At 41.2% G+C, this 24,693-nt stretch overlaps 1 protein-coding gene across 14 annotated transcripts in view; it reads left to right on the forward strand.

Annotated features, from left to right (window-relative positions):
• CadN (Cadherin-N) overlaps positions 1 to 24,693 on the forward strand; it is a 224,392-nt gene that overhangs the window by 141,941 nt on the left and 57,758 nt on the right. Inside the window, exon 1 of one of the 14 annotated variants that reach the window (XM_069048259.1) lies at positions 11,359 to 11,461. The exons of the other annotated variants lie outside the window; for them this stretch is intronic. Coding sequence (XP_068904360.1) covers positions 11,410 to 11,461 — 52 coding nt within the window. The 5' untranslated portion in view covers positions 11,359 to 11,409. Of the gene's footprint in view, positions 1 to 11,358; positions 11,462 to 24,693 lie in introns of those variants that run through there. 14 annotated transcript variants of the gene reach the window in all.

Consider the following 24,693-nt stretch of genomic DNA (forward strand, 5'->3'; position numbering starts at 1 on the left):
GAATGGCTCTGTTTATTTTTGTTAGCGCTGTTCGACGTGCCCCGCGCTATTGTTTCAAATTAAACAATTCGAAAAGCCATTCAAGCCGTAATAAAAGACAATTTAAGATTAATTCTGTATGGGAGAGGCGCGCCATTCGGTCGAGTCGCGCCCTGTTGCTCCCGAATCTGCCGCCCCCGACGAGACATCTGGGACACGAGCCAGTCTTCCCGTTGGCCAAATCTAATAATAATTTGTCATATGACAAACATCGCAGTACCGTTTACCGAACGGAAAAACTGTTTCATGTTCGAATGGTCGATCGAAAATCTGCTCTCGAAATATGTTGAGAGAGCGAGGAGAGTGGGTGTGCTTTAATCTTCGCGCTTCAAATGTAAAATGAAAGATATCTGGATTGTCGGAGTATAAAGAGTAGCATAATCTGATGCTAAAAATGCAGTGTTTCAATGATGAAGTCGCTTCGAATGTTGTGGTAAATGAGCTTCACTACCAGCTCTCGGAAAATCAAATTCCATTTCGTTAACAAGCGAAGACCAGATGCCTCGCTGCGATAGTATTGCATAATAATCGAGACACGTTTCTGTTGCACTTACAAATATTTGTGTTGTATCCTAGATATATTTTTGTGAGTAATTTATTAGTACTACAACAAGGACACCAGTTTACATAATGGTGCTCAACTCTAAGGGTAACAAATGAACAGATGAATAATTGAATTGTGCAATTACTTTTAAAAACTTTTTTTTTTTCGGTAGTGGCAACATAAACTGGACAGGTATTTTATTATGTAACCAACAGTGAAGAGCAGAGTTCAGAGTTGAGGCAAACTTTTACTTTTCAACTCGCTTTCACATTTACAAGTATATTTTGTCGTTCTTCCAGTTGCCTTGTTTTCTAAAAGATCTTTGTGTAACTTATCAAAATATTTCTGTTACGGAACTTTAAGTTTTTTAGTTTCGTAAGATGCAAATTAGTTCAATCAGAACTACAGAGAAGATGCCTCGATTCAACCAAATCGATATATTCAATAATCTTTTCCACTTTATTTTTCGCCAAACCCAATTCGATAAAACTGTTTTACGGCACTTAAGCCTAAATAAACTACATAGATGAAAAATTGTTTAAATCTAGATTTAGCCATGTCGCTTCTAATTAAGTAGGAGTAGTAAATAAACAATGGGTTCCATTTGGCGAGTCTATTACTGATTAAAATAAACACATCAACTATGATTACAACCTGCATAACGAAAATCAACGAGGTATTGATGTATTCTATTTGATTATCCATCGAATTACGAAATGAAGTACTTAGAGCTGCAAGAGACAATTTTTATCCTTTATCTAGTAAAATTGTAAGGCAATTTTCGCCTTGTAACAATTTCCCTACGAACATCATGGTTTTATCTTTAGAAACATTTAAAAACACTGTTTATAGTTCACGAAGGAAGTAGCAAACTTTGTTCAATCCTGCCATTGAAAATTACTGTTTCTTACTTGGATACAAAGCGTGAAAGCGTTTGTTTTGCCCATTCAAACTGTTTTCATAGCAACGAGTGGGCGAAAGCAGTGGATGAAAATTTTTCACTCACTCATTTTCTCAGTACACATAAGCTCAACATTTAACCAAATTTTGTTCGTAACACTAATGCACATCAACAATCATCTTCAGTAGCAAGTAAATCTCGTCGGGAGCTTGATTTAGAAATTTTTCCACTTTTTCTCAAAAACAATTGGGTGGATTTAAGCATCGAATGTAGACCACAAGGAAGAGTATTTTTCTATTAATCCATTGAAATAAGCAACCACTACTTCTTCGCTTACAACATTTACGTTTCTATTCTTCATTCACGACCGAAATTTGTCCAATTCCTTGATGTCTTTAGATTTTTGCGGGAGTAGGTAGATTGAATGTGGCTGCATTAGCTTCTTGTAGAATATCTTCTGGTACAAGCACATCGTCTTCTTCTTTCATATTCTCTTAGTAATGTGAATTAAAGGCTTGCACACACTTTTGCAATAAATTAAATTTTTTTTTGACAGATCAATTGTTTGTTTTATGAGAATCATAACGACGCAAATTTTAATTGCAGGATTGAACAAAACGCTATACAGCACTCGTGGGAAACTAAATCACTCACTTGTGTGTCGTTCCACACTCGGCTTTGCCTCGTGTGTAAATTCGACACACGCGTGAGTGAAACTTTTAGTTTCTCCACTCGTACTGTAATATACTATTCATCCCTACTGTACGTCTTGAAATAAAATTTACGAGTGAAGCGACAGTAATCTACATATTGTTTCAGCAGGAAGTTTTTCCTTTTTTCTTAATATCTTTGTTAAATTAATTTACAACTAAATGAAAATTGGTTTGGCAAATTTGTTGTTGATAAACTTATTAGTTATTATGCTAGTACCTATGGCTCGATTTTTGATGGAAAAAGTTACATTGTCTTTTGAAGTTTTAGTCATATTATTCTTAAATTCACTATACCTATATTATTCTTTTACTATAAATATTTGTTTAATAAGTTCCTACATTTTCGCGTATTTCTTGGGACTCGTCTTGTGTGGATTTTGCAACTTTTCCTTTGTAATATTTGAGATTCTTTTTCTTTAATATATTCCGAAGCAGTCGAGAAACACCACATTTTGCCTAACTTACGAGAAGAAACATTACTTTGCTTTCAGCACCTTATCATTTTCTCTTGCCCTCTGACGTTTAAAACTACAAGTTCCTGTTTTGGAAGTTTCTAATCAAACAGCCCCAATCGCCACAATTTGACAACTCCACAACTTGTTGATCCGGGAGCATTTTCGCATTTAAAGCGAACCCAACGATCCAAAAATATTACACAACAATGTCGGCCGCTTGTCCCGAAATAACCACCGAATTTGTCACCCGTTAATGCCATAAAGTTTGTCATTTTTAAAGCCGCAGAGGCGTGACAGGTGGCATTTAGTTTGGCATTTATAAAAGTTCAAATAATTTTTTTTGGGCTTGTTATCTAAGCCTTTCGCCCATTTGGGCTATCGATCTCGGTTGTAAATGACTTATGTCCTGGACGGGCCATGCATCCTGAGCCGGCCACCCACGCGGGCTAAGCCGGGGTATCTGATTTATTTTTTGCCCTGTCCGCGCCAATCTCCCCGGGGCCCCCGTCCGCAGACCTGTCAACCGGAATCGTGAAGAATATCGTCGGGAACCAAATCGGCCAAGAAATATGATAATGGAGGCCTGGCGCACCTTCGATTTGTCGGTTTTACATTCCGGAATGGACTGGGAGAATGCCGCGGGAAGCCATAAATCTGATCAACCACCTGCAACGTCAGCACGCGTCCTATTAATTTTTTCCGATCGCAGTGCATGATCGGCCCCGGTTCGCCCGCCCCCGACGATCTTTCAACGTCAATTACCGGTTTCATCCAACTTCGTCGTGATGCGTTATTAATTCCGTCGAGTCGCTGAAACTATCGCGCCCCCATAAGTCACAATTACAGTTAAATTCTCGTTCATTTAACTAATAAGGGGGCGGTCGCGCCCGCCCCGCATGCAAATTCGCCAGAAATTGCCAATTCCGTAAATAATAACGCGAGCCGTGAACGGAAATTAAAAGATAAGAGACGGCATTGTGTTGGTCCGGCCGCCCCCGGCACACCTCACCCCCGCTTGTCACTTGTTTCGACCTTCTTATGTTAATTATCCGGGCTTTTCGTGACAGCGGCACAATCGATACGCCAGAAAAAGTGATATTCCGGGGCGCCACCGGATCCACTTTAAACTCCGGGACGTGTGTGCGCCAGGACACGGCGAAAAATTTATCGATCACGCTTCCGGAGTTATGTTCTTGTTATGAAGCAGTTTTCGTTTCCTGCTCGCTTCTCTCTGTTTGGGGGACGTTTTTCTGGATTTTTATTCGAAAAGTTGGGGTGACGGCCCATTAATGCGGGCAGGGGACATCAATTCCGGTCTTAATTATTATGATTATTGCCAACCTGGAGTTGGCACGAGGCATGGTCGCGTTAGCGAAACAGTTTCCCAAGTTTGCGCGAATTGAGGGAGATTAAAGGGCCCATCTCGATGTGTCAAGTGTGGTTCAGACCGTTAACGAGGGGGTGGGGTTGCCGCAAGTGGCGCACGTATTCACGCACGAAGAATGCCCCCGACGGTAATCTCGCACCTGCAACTTTTGCCCGCGAATTTATCACTATCGGCCTCTCCGCGAGATCCATCTTTGTCCGAGCTAGGCACCAGAGGCGCATAAACCGAGAAACATAATTTGTGTCTGGCTGTCGCCACTGTCTTTGGCTGTGACTGATGTCCCGTCTCACCGAATTTTTTAGTAACTTCTACTTTTCTCTTGGTTTACTTTTGCGGGGAATTCCGCAGAGGAATGTGTGACATGTCGCTGTTATCTCTTTGTGGCGTACTCGAATGAAAAAATGTCATTTAAAAAACGCACTTTTGAGGGTTGCTGGACAGGTTAGCTTAGTACAAAACATTACAAAGAAATTGTCTCGGGAGTCACGAACGCTGACACATTTTTAGATCCGCTTTAATATATTAATGCAATCATTTAATGTAGTCGTAAACTGCCAAGTGCACTTTTAAGATCTCGCAAAACTCGTCGCACGGCGAAGAAATATATAATTTGACAATTTCCCGGCGCATCCACCATTTTTAGAAATAATAATTTCGTACCTAATTTACGTGACAAGGAATTCTCTTTGTTATATTTTTATGATACCTGCCAGAAACAGTTTTCAGATCTTAGTAGCCCACCACATAACAACGAGAAAAGTTTCTCGTCATTTATATATAATTTTTTAAATTATATTAAAACTAAAAAAAGTAGTTTTTGCATTAGTCATGATAAAATCTGAAAAGAATGGTTTCATATTTTATTGAGGTCATGAAATAACAGAGACAACAACATTTTTTAATTTCCCGGCGCATCCATCGTTTTTAAAAGTTACAAATTCGTGATTTTTACGAGATGCTAGAACATAACTACTTCTAGTCCATTAGATGACAGCGATAATAAAACTTTTTCTTCGCATCAAAATAATCTTTTTGTCATTTTCATGATTAACTCAAGAGCTAAAGAAACGGCGTTTTTTCCATTATATTCCTCATAACAAAATCCATTAGAGTCACTTTCTATCCTTTATCTAACGAGTAAAATAACAGGGATCTCCAAAATTTATTAGACAAATTTTCCGGCGCATCCACTATTTTTACAAATAGTAATTACATTTTTTTTTTAATTGAAAGAGACCTACTTGACGCGGTTTGTATATGCTTGTAACGTTGAAATAATAAAGTCACCGAAATATACAGGCTGTTTCACAAGTGATAATGAGCCCGACGGAATTGAAAATGCAACCCACAATACATTTGCAAAGTTAACGTGCTTATTTTGGATATCGTATTGTTCCAATAATTAATCACGTTAACTTTGCAAATGTATTGTGGGTTGCAGTTTGAATTCCGTCAGGCTCATTACGTATCACTCGTGAAATAATGAGAAAACTTTTTCATCACGACTCGTTGTTTGTGCCTTGTGAGGTCGCGCTTGACGCTTCTGCATAGCAGGACCCTTTTCATCTTGGAATCACAATTTCATCCCTTCTGCATGAGAGATCAAAAAGTGACAGGAGCGGGCAAGATGACACAAATTATCTGGTCCAATCAGAGACCATCTGTGTGTGTGATGGGATTTTTTTGATTTTGTTGTGTTCTGAATTCCGATGCTCGACGTTTCCGTTCTAATAACCGCGCGTCTTCAACAAAGTGAGTGGTGCTCTTGCAGAAGCCGTTTATAATCGCGATTCGGCCGCATCAGCTTATTAGGACGCTTTTGATTCATCCGACTTCAAACGCTGTCAGGTGGCATCGTCAAAGGCGCCAGCCGACTCACCTGCATCGGGCTCGTTTAATCAAAACCCTGTTAATCAGGCAGACAATGCTCTGACGGGATTTTGTTTGCACGACGGAAAATGACCCCTATAGATAGCTGGCCTATAAATTCAGGAGGTGTTTTCTTCCAGGCACCGTCGAACTTTGTTTGCGAAAGTGACGCCATTTGAATATGCGCCGGTGTCGATTCCCCAATCGCCTTCGAAATAATCGTCTCCACCGTAAACAACGCAGATTTATCCCCGCTACCCTATCAATAATACGAATGGCGGAAGGGGCGGTATGGCACGTGAAAGAACAATGATGTTTTCTGCTTTCGCGAAGGTCCAAGACAATACTTTCACGAACCGGAACATAATCGAATTATCATGACCATATTTCTTCCCGTGACACTAACACATGAATCAAGATCGTGAACAATTATGGCGACTTTTTAAAAAAGGGGAAAAACAGAAAGTCCCTACGGAATGATTTAAGAAAAATGCGCCTCGGGGTAGATCTTGTCAGGTGTTTATTCACTTTTTTCAGGGAACTTGCTTGAATTAAACCGTTCGATCAATTAAAACCAAACCAAAAAAAATTGATTGTCTGGATCCCGCTTCAGTATTTACTAAAGGACCATTGTGGTATGTTTGCGCTTCGGCTTTCAGTAATTTGTAACTCTTCATCGGAATCTTCTTTATATCCAGAAGTCCGAACAAACTTTGTGTTTCATTTATCCGATTTAAAAAAAAAAACACAAACTTCTAATTGAGAACTATCGATTTCTAGTTAGATACAATGTATAGTTTTTCAAAGCTCTTTGTAGCGCAGGACGCATCGTGGAACCTCACGTTAAAAAACTGATTTTACTTTTCCATCACGAAGTTAATCCGACATTACTTATTTATGGTTTGTTGCATTAGAGTATTGCACTTCGAAAATAGGAAGATTGCACCATAACATTCTGCAATGTTCTTTTAAAAAGTACATATATATCGGGTGTTCATTTAAATGTATCCTCAAAGTAGGCGTTGAAGAGTCGATTGTGAACGCACCACGGATTACGGATCACGGCTTTTTCCGTTGTTTGTGTTTTTACTCTGCAGACTGACGAGTGGTGCGTGTACAATTGATTCTTCAACGCCAACTTTGAGGATAAATTTAAATGAACACCGATATATTTTATTGTTTGTTTAGAAATGGAATGTGTCACTTTCACAGTTAATGTGGAACGTGGAGAAATCCCATTTTTTTCCATTCAATTTCTCTTGACGAAATGTGCAAGGGACAGTTTACACTTTACCTAGTCCGTGAGATAATAAAGATTAAAACGTGTGATAAAAATTCTCCCGCCGCATCCACCATTTTTACAAATAATTCTACTTTTTTTCTCAAAGATGGAAACGGTTTTATTTATCGAATTTCTAGTGAGGAGATTTACAAGATCTTCATTTCATATCTTTGTAATCAATTATTTAAACTATTCTATGAAAAAAGACTCTCGCCGCAATGATCTAATGATTTTCGGCACACAACGAAAAATCTTTCTCGTGATAATAACTGTTTTTTTTTACAACCTCACTTTTAAAGCTACTGTTTATTTCATCGAATTCTTCATAAAGAGATCTACAAAGGACAGTTTTCACATTTTGCCTAGCTTGCAAAACAACAAAAACAACTTAACAATTTTTATAATCTAATTTTGCATTAGATGACAAAAATATCAGAGCATTTAGAAAGAAATTGTCTCATCCCAAAACTATTCTTTGATCAACCATTTTCATGGTTAATTTAACAAACAGTGACATCGCAAACAAATGATAATTATCCTGTGCAAAATAGTGGCATTAATTGCATAGAATGCAATTGATATATTAGCTTGCTAAACTTTTTGTTGCAGTCAACGTTCAATAACTGGATATATGCGCTTTTCATTTTCATATACATGCTCGCATATGACAGATATTCATTTTCATGGTCCGTTTGAGAGCTAAAGAAATTACAATTATTTAATTTGTTGTCTCACAGCGAACCGTACAAGAAATATTTTTTAAATTTTATTAAAAAAGAATTATGTCCTTTTTTGATTTAATAATATGTAGAAAGATTTCTAATGACGCGGTCTACAAAACTCTGTCTTTATTACATCGTTGTAGCCTGTTAGATGACACAGACGTAAACGTTTAAAGAAAAACATTTTCATTAAAATATATTGTATTATTTTTTGTGCAACTGTACGCGAAACGAGCATTTCGCGTATCTAAAACGACGGCTGTTGATGTAAACGTCGTTTTAAAATTTGATACAAAACAGAACTTCCATGTAAGACTGCCGTTTAAATTTTTCTGGTATCAAATTAGAAACCGCAGAATTTATAAGACGTTTTAACTCTGGAGGAGTACACGAAACTGAAACATCGCTAACTCTGCAATTCTCTTCCGAAATTTTTACGATTACATATTTACAAAATGAATTGTTTTATTTATGTCATTTCTATAGCGACATGTAAGCCGAATTTATATGTATTTATTGATAGTGAAGTAAATTTTACTTATTCATTTTATAATAATTACAAATGCACAAAAAATGTTGGGTACACTTTGGTGAAATCCTTTAACATCCTCGAGATTGTCTTGCCTCGGCCGCAAGCGGCCTCGGTGACAATTTTTCTCTCGGTACGTTAAAGAAAGATTTCGCGGCCTTGATATACAAATAACTATTATTGTACTGTTTTTTTTTTTTTAATTTCATTTTAAGGACAGTAGAATTAGTTTTTATTACATCTTTCTGGCCATTACATAGTGAAGATATTAAAACACCCAGCGAGAAAAGTTTCTTGTTATGAACAATATTTTTTAACAAATCATTTCATTTGCGAAGATAATTTAAAAGCTAGATAAATGCCGCTTTTTTCTTGTGTTCCTTATAGTGAAACAGTTTTTATATTTTATGATGTTATAATAAAAGATAATAAAATCCACCATTTTTCCATATTTTTTTACTGTGTTTTTTCATTAGAAACATTCCGTGTTTTTTACTGACTTGCTAATGATCTGGAAAATCAGTTTTTACATACGATTCATCACTCATCAGGCAACAAACACACCAAGCATTTAAAGAGGAGCAGTACAATTTTTTAGAAATCGTGTGCTACTTTCACGGTTATTTTAACCAACGACGGCACTTTACAGCCAACAAAAACACCTGAAATAGTGGTTCGTAGCAATTTTTGGTGCAAGCCACGTGGGTTCCGACTGCTCTTCGTGTGTCGCGTATCTGATGGTAACAATTGATAATAACTGAAATGCATTATAAAACGTCACACGAGAGGCACACGACAACAGATAGATAATAGCGGCATTTCGGATGTGTCAATTTTCGGGGGCACTCGTCCGGAAGGGCGTCCCGATTGCGGGTGGCGCGTGGGGCATCCCGACAGGATCATCGGCGACAGGAGAAACAATAACGAGTGGAGATGACAGCGAGATGGATGCCGGAAAGACGTCTGCCTTCGACGACGCTCGCCCCATTATACACACACTCCACCTAATTGGGGCTATTCTGCCCCTTTCCGATTCGCAGCCAATCGGTGTACACAAACGTTTAATTGAGTGCACGCTCAAATAATACAGTGCTGATAGAATTCGGTCTGCGGCGTGCGTTGCGGTTTCCGCCGGACAAGGGGAGGGCGGTCCTGCGGGACACTAGTTGCCTCCCGGGGGAGACCGGCGTTCGACCGGTCGGTGCAACAGCTAGCGACGATAACACTCGCCCCACATCTCTGCCGTAATTGCAGGAGCGACGCTGCAGGACGCGATTGTGATTTTTGCAGCGCGTCGGGCGGCGCTCTTTCGCCGCCGCCCTTGACATTTTTAACGACGGGGGTTGACCGATTCGGTGCGACCTCGTCAAGGGCGGCCTTTTCCTAATTAGCAAAACAAGTTTGGCGCTCGGAGGGTCGTTAGGTCGGCGAAAAAATGCAAATCCGCCCTTAAAGTTGTCGGGCCATTGTCGACGCGGTCAACTTTAAAAAGTCCGGGCACACACAAGTGTATATTTATTTGCATAATCGCTACGGGTCGAGGGACGGCGACTTTTTGCCGGATTGTTAACCAATAGCAGTTTGCTGCTGTGTCAGATTATGTCCAATTTTACGGATGAGATGGATCGCTGCGAACTTCGGAAGCAATAAAAGCGATCTGCGTCATTATTTTGATTCCTCAGGAATCAATTTATTGTTCTTGCGGAATTAAACTCCAGCTACTTGCAAACAATAAACAATTCCATTCGGGAGGTCTCTTTGACGAATTCAAGCGAAAGTGCCAAGACACGTGACTTTTCCCGCTCCATCGTAGTTTCTTTCATCTCGCGGCGGTCCGTCTCTTTGAATTTTGTCGAACGTCTGCAAAAACTTGTTTTGACTCACATTTCAATTAGATAAGTTTTGGCGTGGCTCGAGTCGTGTGGGAGCCTCCGTTGTCTTGTTGAAATATGGAATCGCTTTACCCTCGAGGACTCGCTGCCAAGACGGACGACCCCCACATCATCCCTTCTCGTGTGGGGCGAGCGCGCTACAAGTTGCGACCACCTACGTCCATCACGAGCCCACAAACCGACTGAAATTTTCAAGTGCAGTAACGCTTAATTGAAATTAATTTTCCGACTCCCACTTAGGATGGAAACCCTGCGGCAGCGTATTCATGAGGTGGACCTCAAGATTTTCCGACCGTGATTCCATGTAAATTCCGCTTTGACTTGATAAAGAGAAAAATTGCCTCTGTTCTTTGGAATTATGGATTGTTGTCCAATTTAACGAAAGCTCTGATTACTGAAAGCTTTTTTGTTTCGTTCCGAATCTGGAAGTCGACGAGTTGATTTACCGAAGGAGCAATTAAAATACTGTCGGGGGTGGCGCTCAAAAACAATCACTCTGTTTGCATTCGGGCCGCAGCTCCGGTGGCGGCGTCCCGCCCCCCGTAAACAAAGCTGTCGCCGTAAAAGTTCGCATCAGCAACCGAGAACCGATTGGCGCCCTCAACATGAATCGTGCTGACAGCGTGCGCGATTTGTTTGCGGTATTTTCCGGGAGCGCCCCCGTCAGCTCGTCACCCCCGAGCCGGAAAGATCAAACGCTTTAATTGTCGCCACTGTCACGTGACTCGGCCCATCGAGGCTGCATGCCTTGCATAAACTCGGCGGGTATTCGAGACGCCCGGAGCCATGCAGATGGCGTCCTGGGGGGCGGCTCGGGCGGTCGAGCTCCGGCATATATCATCATTAAATCGGCGTAAGTGGGTGGCGGTGCGATTTGAGCTTTTTTCTTAATTTGGAGATTAATAATGGATGGGTTGTTGGTGTGCGAGAGAGGCGGGAAACGCGCGCAGGCCCGGCTCTGGACTCCGGGAGCACACCGGAGCCGTTCGGCAGTATGACCCATGCTCCGATGAGCTGTGTGGCGGGCTCCTACCGGAAGTACTAGCGATGTGAGTGATCGTGGGTTTGTGTGTGTGATGGTCGACCCTCTCAAGGTCTTTTGGGTGTTAACCAACAGCACTTATTTAGGTAATCCGTACCGGAAAAATCGCAATGTCTCCCCCGCGACCCGTCTAATTTAACTTTGCCTCCCGAAACGACAAGAAGATGACGGACCCGACCTAATCAAAGTTTCAAAACGAAACCGGAATCGGCTCCGGGGAGGAGGTAACGCGCGCGTGACCAGGATGCGAACGCCTCCTCGACGGAGACTCCTCCGACCACGGAATAATTTCCGCGGACGATCCGGATAAATTCCGTATTTGCTGGTGTCGCCGGAAATGGCGGTGTTGTGCCGCGAGGAATTCCCGGAGGAATCTTGTCGGGGGTTTTTAACTCGGAAACCGCGACGGCGGCGTCGAACTATATTGCGACGAGCCGGGGGAGATTCTTTATTTGCTCGGACGGCTCGGGATTTGCTCCAGATATGGTCTTGCCGAGAGCAGAAAAAACTAAGGCAATATTTTAGTAAAGGGACCCAATAAACACAATGCGTTGGCGTATTTTAAAAGCCGAATCGAGGTCAAAATTGAAAGGAAAATATTGAAAAAAAAATTTTGACCGGATAAAAGTGGCACATTTTACGTGATCGATGTCAATTTTGCTTTACTCCGGGCAAGTGCATTCACAAATCTCATTTTGACAAGGGTCAGCGGTTTTATTAACAAATAAATTGCATTCCATAAAATGGTATTGTTCGCTACTCGTCCAATAAAAACAAGTGCAGGTCGCAGAACTCACCCCTTTATTAAACTATCACAAAAAAAGCTTAAAAAAAAGTTGATTTGTAACGTAACGCAAATGTAAAAATTACATGGTAAGAGTTTTGACATTTTTTCCGTAGAATTATATTTTTTCAGACACTCTCTCCTTGCGCATCCACGAATGTCCCAACCAATTTGGCCACAATGCTGCCATAAATTAGATATTAGATGAAATTATATGAAACGGCTCCCGCCGGCAGCGAATAGCTATTTGTTGTAAACAAATCCCTTTTGTTATTTCATGGAGGGAAAATTTATCCATAATAATTTTCCCATTTTGTAGTGCATCAAAACATTTAATTAATACGTTTTTTGGCCTTTCGGAACGGGAAGCCTCCGGGCGTGGTATTCATGAAGTGGGACCCCACATTTTCCGGTGGCGTGGCCACGACCAGCGTAAATATTTAATCGTCAGGTTAAATATTCAAAAAATCTCAATAAATAGCAAATGAAGCGAGGGATGAAATACGGCGACAGATTAGAGTCCTCCGTGCCCCGGGCGAGTCCAAGGTCGGTGCAACCACCCCGAGATAAGCGCGCGGGAGGGTAAATATCACCTAACAACCCTATGAATAGTCGCCAGAATAAAACAGCGCCGTTCCGGGGTGATTAACGACACTCCGGAAATCTGGAGCGATCACAATAGCCGCGTTTTATGCATATAAACGTGTCAAAACGCCAAACAATGCCGCCCCCGGGCGGAAGCGCGCGTTTTTAATAACACTTTCGCCGTCTCCGGCCCTCGATCGGCGGCACCGCGCGAATTAATGAAGAAGTGGACACCTGTAGCGCGGCCGCGCTCCCGGATTAATTAATATCGCGTTGGAAAAATTCCGGAAGCGGTCGAGCTCCTGCGGCTCAATTAAAAGGCAACTTTTCGGCGGAGATCCGGCGCGCGCGAAACTTGCCGCACCCGGAGCCCATATTTCGGCGAGGCCACTTTTCTAATTTTCGCCTTTTTTCCCTGGCGGCGCCGGCACTAATGAGATTTTTCCTCGTCATCATCCACCGGAAGACGCTGAAGAATCATCCTTTTTATTAAATAAGGCCGGCGCGTACCGATGCATCTCCTGTCCCGGTTAATTTATTAAGGACCGGATTTAATTGCATCGCACAACAAACATCTCGTAATGCGATTACCGGCAAAAACTTGGGCGACGATCGCCAGACGGGGGCCGAAAACAATGGAATTTGATTTAAGTGTAAATGGATTTTCGGGGGATGCGCCGGATCCGCGTCGGCGGTTTTCGGACGCGTCGGGGGCGACATCTCAGACGGCGGTATTTAAAGCGCCCCCAGGGAGCGGCGTCTGCGTCCGTCTTGCCGAGGTCATCTCGGCGAAGTATTTTACTTGAGTACCGTGAAATTTCACTTGAGGACGTCGCGCCCCGACTTTCCGCCCCCGGTCCCCCTTGCAGCCGTCGAGAAACCCACCCTCCGCGCTGAAGGGTTTTAAATTAATGTTTTCCGCTGGTGAAGGTCTTAAGGTTGTCGATACTGTACATTTTATAAAATATTCTGTTTACAGCGAGATAAATTACATTCTTTTGTTCGAAGTGCTCTCTCCTTTCCGTGATTTCTCCCTGTGCGACTCCGCATCCACCGCATCCTTTCAAATCCAGGCAGAAAGCTCGCTCGCCATTAACAGGTACTGGGGAGCTTTCTCGATGTCGCCCCAATTCAAAAATAAAGAAAAAAATCGGCTCGTACGAAAGTTTCTCCAGAAAAAAAAAACAAATGGTGCACCAGTCGCCATATTGAATCTGCAATTTGCCTCTCGAAGCAGCTGAATCGGGGGTAATTAAAATTATGGCGCATTGTCGCAAAGCCGGGACAAAAGCAAAAATAAATTTATTCGACTCGAGTTCATATTGCGACGGATGTTGTCCGGAAATCCGGTATATATTTTTTTTAAACAAAGTTGCAGATTCGGCACCGCGCACCCCCGTCTGATTATCATCATTTTTCTCGCGTGATATTTGTTTCGTCGTTCGCGTCACCGAGCAAAAGACCCCATCAGCGATTTCCGCTCGGTCGACCCTCACGTCTAATTAAGCGGCGACGGTCTTTCCGGGGGCGCAACCGGGACGTTTAAGCCGAATTTCACGTAAACAATAAATTAGGTAATCTCGGGGAAAGCCCGACGTTCCCAATATCTGCCGTCATAAAAATATCGGGGGCCGCACATAAATCGTGACATACGAGTATTACATCCACGGCTCTTACCTCAATTATGGATTTTATTTTTAGGTCGCTTTCGGACCGCCTGATTTATGCTCTCGGAGGCCTTTCGGAATGAATTTTCGACGAGTTATTGATTCGAGTGCGTGCGTACGTCACGCAGAAACCGTTCGCCGACGATCACACCTGATTGGAATTTCGTAAATAACCCCGGAGGAAATTAGATGCAGGCGAAGTTAGCCGGATAATTGTTGTTTTGACCTGATATGATAATCGTGCGCTTGCAGTCGAGCAAAAGTTCCCTACACCCCGGTAATTTGGGAAAGTTTGGGGGTGCAGTTTCGGTACACAAATTGGCGACCTGCATACTGTGGAATTGGGACGAACGACGGTGAGGGTTTATTTAAGCTGGTTCTAAACCGCATTCGATGCGTTTTTCAAAATAAAAAACTTCGCTCGCGTCATTGTCATTCAAACAGGTTTGCCTTCGAGCGTAATTTACCCCATCAACCCCTTATTTTCTACAAAACTCTGAACATTGCCGGTGGGCGTATTTGCTATCTATTCAGGTTCTAGGAAGGAAACTCCGAAGTATCATTGCCTCTTCGTTGTCAGATTAAAGCATCCCGATTATATTAGGTATGTGATAAAGAGACTTTCTCCTCCCGCAAGACGGATATCCTTTTTGACCCAATTATATTAACAAATTCTTCTATTTTGTCAAGTTCTCTATTTGCTACTTTATAAGAATTTTATTTTCCCTTATTGTGTGAAGAACTGTTGAGGAATTGCGTTCTTCATCTTGGAAGCAAAATTATGTTTTTAACGTACTTTGCCTGGCAAAGTCTCAACCAGGACAAATTTATTATTTTTCTCCTATTGCCGACGAAGTAAAATTCCACACCTGTAATAATAATAACAAACTAGTTGTTGATCCAGCTTCGCGCGGTTGAATTTCATTGAACAGTAAAAATGGTGTATTTTCAGCGTGGAGCAAGTAGAAATTTACCTAAGCGAAGCCAGGACAACTACTATTATTCATTAGTTGAATAAATTAAAAATAATGCTCTTTCTAATGCTTTCATTTAAGGGCTTCTTTGTAAAGTACATTTTTGGTTTTCTCTCGTGGAGTAAACGGATGATCACTGTCACTCACTTTCTTATAAGCTACATAAAACTGTCATTGAAAAAGCAGCTTTGACGTAGGTCCAGACCAAAGTTTGATAATATAGTAACAAAAATTAAACTACATAAATTATGACGTAAGTTGTGTTTGGGAGAATATCTAATTGAGGTTACAACGCTGTCAAAGTGCGTTCAATATCAGGAATTTCAAAAAATTAGATCAAATGAAATAGGAAATATTTATACAGGTGTCCCAGAACTGCCGAATCAGGTTTTCGTTAGTCGTAATGGAGGTAAAAAATGTTCAGAAAAATATAATAGCTTCTTAGTTAAATTGACCAATAGTGTTCGAGCAGTTCGAGAAAACTGAGTTCTTTCCCTCAGTTACTAAGTAACGTGTAATACGTATGAACCGTATGAATAACAAAAATAAAAAATAAAAAGTCTTCGTTGAATTTACCTGAAATTCAAATTAACAGCGACCTTCTGATTGGTCAATTTTAATTGTTAATTATAAAAAATCTACTACACCCGGACCATTCGCTATTGCTTTCATTTAGGTATCATTATCTATCACCAACGAAAGCGCACTCTAAATCTGATTCACGAGTTCTGGGACAGCCTGTATATCACCATACTAACTTAAGGTCTGTAAACTGTCACAAATTTAGATCAACGAGCTTAAACCTCTCAGTCCCCTTGCACGGTGTTGCAATCGTTTTTACGAAAATTGAAATTAAATAAAAACTCTAACTGTTGATGAAAACCCCATCAAAATACGACCAATAGTTTTTTTTCTACTTTGGTATCATAAGTGAGTCTTTGTGAAACTAAAAGTAGTGTCACAATAGTATATTACACTCGTTTTATAAGACGCTCTGTGGCATTCGTTCTGTTGGAGCACTTCTCGCTGTGTTCGTCGTGCCCCAACCAACTCGTATCACAATCAAGCGTTTTATAAAACTCGTAAAATAATATACTATTAAATTATAAGTGCCCAAGAGATACATTTTATGATATTTTAAACATGATAGATAAATCGTTCCTTTATATATTAATGTATTTTTTAACCCTTCCGGTTGAATTGCCTTGGAACCACCAGTTTCAGAACATTTTCCCAAGTGGATTTTCTCTGATGACAGAAAACACAACTGATTTTAATTCATTACTTGCTCATCAAACCCTCTAATTCTTATTAAACGAATAATTACATCAGAATATTCTTTAAGACGTTCAGAATAAGGCGAATAAGGGGGGATGAAGTGGTAATTGGCAATTATTACAACTAAAATATGATGTAAAATTTTCCGTGATCTGTAATGTATATGTTTCAACTTTATAAAACTTGTACTTTACTTTATTATCTGAAGTAGTTTCAAGCAACTTCTTGTTTAGATTTAAATTTAAGGCTTGTCTAATAAAACGCAAATTTCAGATAAATTTCAAAACGGTTTGTATACTTTGTAGAAATACAGTTTAAAAAAAAATCATTGTAGTCATAAACCAAAACAAGAGTTTTTCTTCAGACACCTAGAAAAACTTAATCTGTCCTTCCTCATGATATACATGATGGTGTGGTCTGCTTCGTACAGTTTATCATTTAATATGGATTTCTACTTTGACAACTTATCTTTGTTCTCTATTTTCCTTCAGAACATAATATTTTTGTGGATGCTGTACTTTTGTAGTTTTGAAATTTTGTCTTGTAGCGAAGTTCGTCTGGACTCCACACTACTTTTTCCGGGAAATTTAGGAAAGGGGTTAGGGAAGGAGGGGCAGAGGTGGATCGACTTCGGACGCAGCCGGTTCGTCCGGATCCTATCGCTATAAAATTGTTACCGACCGAGTTTCGGCCGAAAGGATTATGATACGAGTATATTTAGTAGAGGCAAAAAACAATCCATTACGTCCCACATACGCTCGATTGGATTTAGATCTGGTGTCGTTTGCGTTTGCAAGTCGTATTTCTCGTCGATGGGGAGAAATTTCTCGTTGGAGCTTATCAATGACATGCACACCCTGCAATGTTATTTATTTAAATGCCGTCAATATTTGCCCGTTCAGTTTTCTAAACCGCGCGAGACCATCGCGCCCCACAGCAAATATTGAAACGATCGCGGTCGCAACTCACTGTAAAATCCACTAAATGCCCGTCATCAATAACAAATAGACACAAACACGCTCGTTGGCGGTGACTTTTTCCATCCCCGATTAAATTAATTAATTAAAACTAGCACATTATGCAAATGGTCGGCCATATCGACCAGATCTGACGATTTATTCGTACGGCGTTGTTCCGCAATCCGAGAGCGCAACGTTTGATTAAATTCGCGTTTCGTTCCCGCTGTATTTTTACCCGGAGCAAATTTATCGTCGGTTTACCGGAAAAAGCCGCCGCCGCCGCCCCCCCCGAAAATCCGATACGACGACACAAGGCCCACCACTAATTAAACAAGCCCCGGTTATTGAAATATCGGACCTCCGGAAACTCGACGCTCGTCTTATGTCGGACAAGCTCATTAACATGTAATTGGATTTGCGGTTTATGTTAATTCGTGTCGGCGCCGCCCCCGGGCCGGAATGCAAATGGTGAGCTCCGATCGACAAAAAATATGGGGCCTTAACAAGGATTTTAATTCGGGCGAGATGCCTCCCTTAAGAGAGATCGCGCAAGATGGAGTCACGCCGCCACACCGGGGACGGTTACAGCCGACGCCACTAATTGCGAGCAAAATTGACGCCAAGAGAGGGTGCAACGATGCACCGCGGTTAGCGGAGCGACCTCGCGGTCTTAATTGCCGGTGGGGTTCGGAAAACGCCAATTAATGAGGAAAAACGGCAGCGTCGGGGTGTTTGTCAAGGGGCGGCGGGTTGCGACCCCCGCATAAGGGTGCACCAGAAGTAGTTCAGTTGGAACTCGATCATTTTTTATTTTATTTTTGTTGACTCAAGTCCAAGGCATAATAATTCTTTGGTAAATTGTTCGGCCTTTTCATCTGTTGGGTGAATTCCCCAGTCCTTAAAAAATTCAAGTCTTCTGGATCATTATGTTTTCTTGTTTTATTGTACCACGGTTCACTCTTTGTACAAGAATTTTTGCGAAAAAGGAGAAAAGAAAACAGTTGCAGTTTTCACTTCTTCCTAATTGTAAGTCTTCTCAGTGCCATTAGTGGAGGAAATGACAGATTATAAAATACCAACATTAAAAGTCGACTCAAACAAAACTTCACCATAATGATAAGTTTTCTATTTTTTACTTAAACAGAAGAACACAAATTTTCAAGCAGAACTTCTGTTACGAAATATCCCCCCATGACAAAAAAAATTTTTTTGAAAGCAAGTCAGCAAATTCTTCTAAACATTCTACAAGCAATGCCTGTTTGCTTGCGCATACGGCACACTGGCAGAAGACTGTTGAGTGAAATTATTTCTACAAAACAACCCTTACCTACTTTTGAAAGTATTCTTTAACTCCACTTGAATTGCCTTAGAAAAATCAGTTCCAGAAGTTTTTCATTGCGTTTGTAAATAGTATATTTTCCTGAAGGTGGTTCCAATCAGTTTAGAAACTTCTGGATTTTCGTCCTGGCAAAGCCGCAGCTATCATTTCTTTTTCGGTCTAAACCGGTTAGTTCTCAAAAGTATTCCTTAACGATCCCACTTTAAATCTTTTGAATTGCCTCCTCACAAAGCATCAGTTCGAAAATGTTTTCCCAAATTTTCTTTCCCTTCGGGTCGGCTTCGTCCGACAACAAAAGTATTTTTTGCAGTTTGGTTTGAAGATTTCTCCCCCGAAACGATTTCTCTCGTCGCATCCGGTTAAAATTAATTAAAACGTGTGTTGTTCAGCCGCGATACAAAATTTTTGGTCGTAATTATCTTGTCATCTAGATAAATGGGTCTTTGTGGGCGGATGATGGACGGAAGTGGAGACAGTGACCGCGATACGGGGTAACAATCGCGGCAGCTAATTCAGATCGGGGTGACTTTTTCGGTGGGATTTGCGTGAGAGCTGCCAGGGTGTTTCGTCGAATCGATATGTTGTATAGTTCGGTTTAATTTGCCAGGCCAATAATTTCTTGTTGTATCTGTTACAATATACGTTACCAACTCCCCGCCATTATTAATCTCGAAGTTTAGGTATTGAATTAATGCTAGAAGTTAGCTCATTAACCGCAAAAACTTGTCGAGGTAAAAATCGCGGCCCATGCAAAATACTGGAATTTAATCCAACTTCGTCGTCGCCCTTTTTGAAACTTTACTCGTTTGAATTCTTTTGAAATGACGCCGGAATCGGACGGGCGAATTGATATTGAGAGCATTCCGAGCCGCCGGACTCGTCAATTCGCTTGTAACCGTCGTCTTTAATTTGCAACCGGATTAGTCCGGACGGCGATTATGTGCGGATCAAATATAAAAATGCAAATTCGTCCCATAAAAGCGACTAATTCTCTTATAAATTAACCTCCGCTAAGCAAGCCGAACCGGGCAGCCGGATTTACGGAACTGTGCATTATCCTCTTCTAATCCCCGTCTTAGTGCCGTTTTTAAAACGGGAACGCTGATTTGAGACGGTTTTTTAAGTGATGAATGGACGACATTAATGAAACTCTGCGGACATAATTGAGTGTGAAATTTAACGAATGGGACAGTCGGACGGACGACAGCGACGAAAAATCACCCCCCGCAGGGGCAGTTTGTTACGAATTAAAAAAAAATCACCCCCGTGCCGTCGCTTTGTCAGAATTTAAAACAGCGTATGCAACCAATTATACACATTCGTAACCCTCCAATACGCGATAAATATTTCATGGGGGACGACGCCCGACGTGCTAATCTTTTTATTTGGAGCATGCAAATGCGACTCGGTGTTCGTCTCGCCCCATGCGTGTGTAAATTAATAAAATCTTGTTTTTTTAAAACGACCCCGCGATAAATAATTCGCCCCTAAAGCCGGACCTCGCAATTATTCTTGCAGAATTAATTCAGCGGCCGGTCCGCGTTTTTATTCCCCCATTATCTCGTTGCGGCGCATTATTGTAATAAACCGCCGCGACGAAAAAAAACCAAAGTACACGCATCACCCCGTAATTGAATCCGTAGGGGTGTCGAGCGTCACCCCCGCCCCCATTTGTCTCCGCTCATATGCGCCACTCCAGATAAGCCAAATGCGGCACCTCTCAGGCACGGCCGAACTTAATTCGACCCCACCGCCGCCCCCGATCGCTTTCCGGGCTCGTGTTTATGTTATAGTTGTCGGCGGCGATTAGAAGCGTCGAAATTCGCGTTCAACCGGGCGAGACGACGAGCCGTCAAATAACGAGCAAAGTTTTTATTTGCCAGTAAGCAACATGGCCGCCGTTCGACTGGCGTTTGCTTATTTAAAGGGGTGGTGGGATTAGTCCCGCCGCCCCGGATCAGGTGTCTGATGGAGACGAGTGTTGTCTCAGGAATTTTGCGTGTGTGGGGAACAAACAAAAACAAAGAAAGAAAAATCCAGGTGGAGAAATCGACTCGTGTGGAATTAAAAAGAAAAGTCGAGGCAACAAACCCGGGGGTGGGACGCGACTCGGGTTTCATATAAATTCTAGGATGTGACTGTTTCGTCTCGTCGCCAACTTTCAAAGGATCCAGGATTAAATGTGAAACAAATGAACTTTAACTTTCTTGTCTGGAGTTAAATGAATAATAACATTAATGGGGTTGCCTGGAGAAATATTGTGAAATATATGGACGCGAATAAAGAGGGATGAAGTGGCAATTGGCGGTTTTTGTAGACTGGTGAAAGATCGGCTGAAATTCGCCCCGGTTTGTGAGTCTGGATACTTTATCAAAAATTTTATTTTCCTTTGTTGTGTGAAGTAGTTTGGCGCAACTTTGTTGTTCTCCTCTGTTTAGATTAAAATTTAAGGCTTGTTTTATGAAACTCTAATTTTTAATAAACCCCAACATTGTTTTAAAATTTTGTAATTAAGGGGACTAGTCTTTCAGATGTTCTCCAGTGTGCTTAGTGGAGATACAATTACTTGGTGGCGCAAGCTTGACACTTTTAACGCAACAAAGCCCATCAAAGTTTCAACCGAGCAATTTTATCCATCACTTTCTTCCTTCAAGTTGTGTAAATTATAAAAATCCATAAAGTATCCATCATTTTTACGACACTTGGGGTTGTTTAGAGTATTTAGACATGCGTGCCTTTGTAATCTCGTTACAATAGCAAAACGTTTAGTGAGAAAAGATTCTCTCTGCAGTAACGTTTTACATATTTTTGTTCATTTCGTTGGATACTTCATCACGAAATCTACAAATGGCAATTTCCTATTACCGTTTATTACAAAAGAAAGATATCAAAATTCAATTTTAAAGTTACGTTGTTTTGACATAATGGGAGGCCATGGAAAATTTGCATTTAATTTGGTAGTAAAGCTGTCTGTTCAATTAAGTTATGTTTTTCTAAATTTGAGGTTATAAATAGCGTTAATGTCTAGTGCATTGTTTGTACTAGTTTGCAATAGAAGAATACTCAGACAAAGAAGGAAATTCAGCAACATGTTATGTCAAACAGTATGTCCAACGTTAAAAAAACAAATAATGGCTTCCCACTATGCCAAAAGAACGTGAACAGTGTTTAGAAGAAAGCAGCTTTTTCTTTTTTTTAAATTGATTTTAAAGATACGAGAAAACTGTATTAATAATAAAGTAAAAAATTAAATTAACTTTTTCTGTAGGTTTGTCCAATCAATGCTTATTTTTTGTTCATACCGTTTCTCGGTTTTTTTATTTAGGAAATATGCTGAGAATTCCTGTTCCAGCATTTAATTTAGCATTGTAGCGTTCATCAAGCTTTTTGATCTTTTAATTTTTGTCGAATTAATTTTTTTAAATTTATCCCATTTTGAGAAATAATCACCTCTACTAAACCATGTGAAGAATTTGATTAAACTGTGTTGTTGGCGCTTTCAGTATCTGGATTTTCAATCAAAATGTATCACAGAGAATTTTCCGCTTATTTCTCGCGTGTTGGGGATATCACTGTCGATTAATTTTGATTTAGAGTAACAAAAGCGATACGCATTAACTGTGATCCAAATTTCACGTTTTTCGAACAAAAACATTAAATCACACGCCATTTTAATCCTCCAAGACAAATTTATTTACATGTAAAATATAAATTCCGGATTTTGTTACCGTCGCCCGGATCCGAGGCTTTTCGGCGGAAAAAATAAACACAAAATCCCGAGCAAGTTCAGAATTTTTAGTACCGAGCACGCCACCCGGTCTTTCGTTAATTACCCCGAAAATCGTAATCGGCTCCGGGCGCCGACCACCTGCCCTGTTGTTTCGCCGTGTAAATATCCCGGAAGAATGTCGCGCCGTAAAATGCGGCCTGAATTAGCAACACTTTAACAAAGTCAATTCGAAAGGGCAGAACGGCGGCCATTAGGGCGAACGATCCGTGTCGAATGGGCTCCCAGATGTCGACTCCCCGCCGCGATTATTTTTATTTATGCCTTGAGTGGGCGAATTTTAATTCCGATCGGCTAATGGGCCGGGGTGATTCATTTAATAGTTATTGTTCCGGGTCCGTCCGGACGGCTCCGGTTTCCTTTTCGCGCTAACGAGCGCCTCCTGATTGTCGTCGTGGTGCGGTTTTATCGGTCGAGAGCGGCGAAAATCGCATCACCGGATTACTCCGGCCGGCGGATATACGTTCAATAGGCCCATCAGTCGGCTATCGGATCGGACAGGCCGCCGTCCGTTCGGCCGCCTCCTATTACTCTTAATTTCGTTCCGGGGGTTAATTCGATCGGCCCCGGACTAATAATCCGGGCGATGTTGTTAGTTCCGGCCCGACTCGTTCGCACCTATTCCGCTTTAATAAAATAAAAATAATAGCGAACTGGCGGCGGCGGCGTAAAATATTTACGGCCGCCATAACCGGCCCGGATGGGAATTTGAAACGTATCGGGGGTGTTACATATTCAGAACACCCTCGTAAACATCGCGACGCGGGAAATTGTTTATTCGCAGGGGGCCGGCTCGGCGACACTCTTTCATTTTTTCCCCCGACCCTCATGAATATTTATCCGGCGAGAATTAATTTTTCTATTGAAAAAAAGAAAGTGTGCGCTCGATTCGTTTCTTCTGAAACGTTTCGTCCGATTTATTTCGCTTCTTATCTGGGAATGTTTTGAACTGAATTAGACCCGAAACTGTTTTTCCGGCCTATTGAGCCCAGGTCAGGCGTCCTTTGATGATTGTTTTCTTCTGTGGTGTGTCGTTGGGTGCCTCTTAGCAGCACCAGATTGACGGACTTTGTTTTCTTTGACAATTAAACCGGTGACATTTCAGTCACGAAAAGAAAAAACGTCAACTCCGATAAGAGGAGTTTATAAATACCACGACATTCCGGGACCGAAGAGTGCTCCAGGAATCGATACCACAACAAATCCTTTATCCCAGCAATAAAGGAATATCTGCATTCCTCCTGGAGGACGAGGCGTTGAAATTAACCGGGAACTTCTTGACACCTGTTTCTCATCGAGCAATTACGAAGTATTCCGTCAACAATATGTTACCATAAATTTCGAAATAACCGGTTCGGTTCTGCTGCCGCAATGTTATTGTTAAGTAAATATGCAAATGTGCATCCCTGCAACTCAATTTTATTACGGCATTTTCCTAATTAAAGGAGGCTAATTGAAACAATAAATTACCGCAAAATAAATTTGTCTTGGTTTGTTTATTCTTTTTTAATTAATTGAAACAGGAATTGCTGTGGAACATTTACAATTTTCCGGTCGATTTCCCTCGCCGAAGAACTGAACAAAATTGTTGCCACCACTTCCGAATGAAAATACTTCGAGTGTCGGAATTTGAAGGGGTGAGATTTACTTTGAACGAATTAAACAATTAACTTCTTTGAGAATTAGCGAAATCCAATCGAAATTAATCCGAACCGCTTGCCGTAATTATGAAGCCTCGTCTCCACCCCCCGTTATAAATATTTTAATGGCGACCCCTTGTCCGATCAGTCGTGAACAGGCATCGACGCTAATCGGGGCGCACCTCAATTAATTACGATTGATCCCCGATTAGGGTGGCACGTGTCGAAATTAAGGGGGTGGACGTTTCTCGGCGACAATGATGGATTCGAAAAGTTTAATTTTTTAATTTCACGTGGTACGGTTT

The sequence above is a fragment of the Tenebrio molitor genome, chromosome 5 (genome assembly GCF_963966145.1).
Source record: "Tenebrio molitor chromosome 5, icTenMoli1.1, whole genome shotgun sequence".
In the NCBI taxonomy this organism is placed as follows: domain Eukaryota; kingdom Metazoa; phylum Arthropoda; class Insecta; order Coleoptera; family Tenebrionidae; genus Tenebrio; species Tenebrio molitor.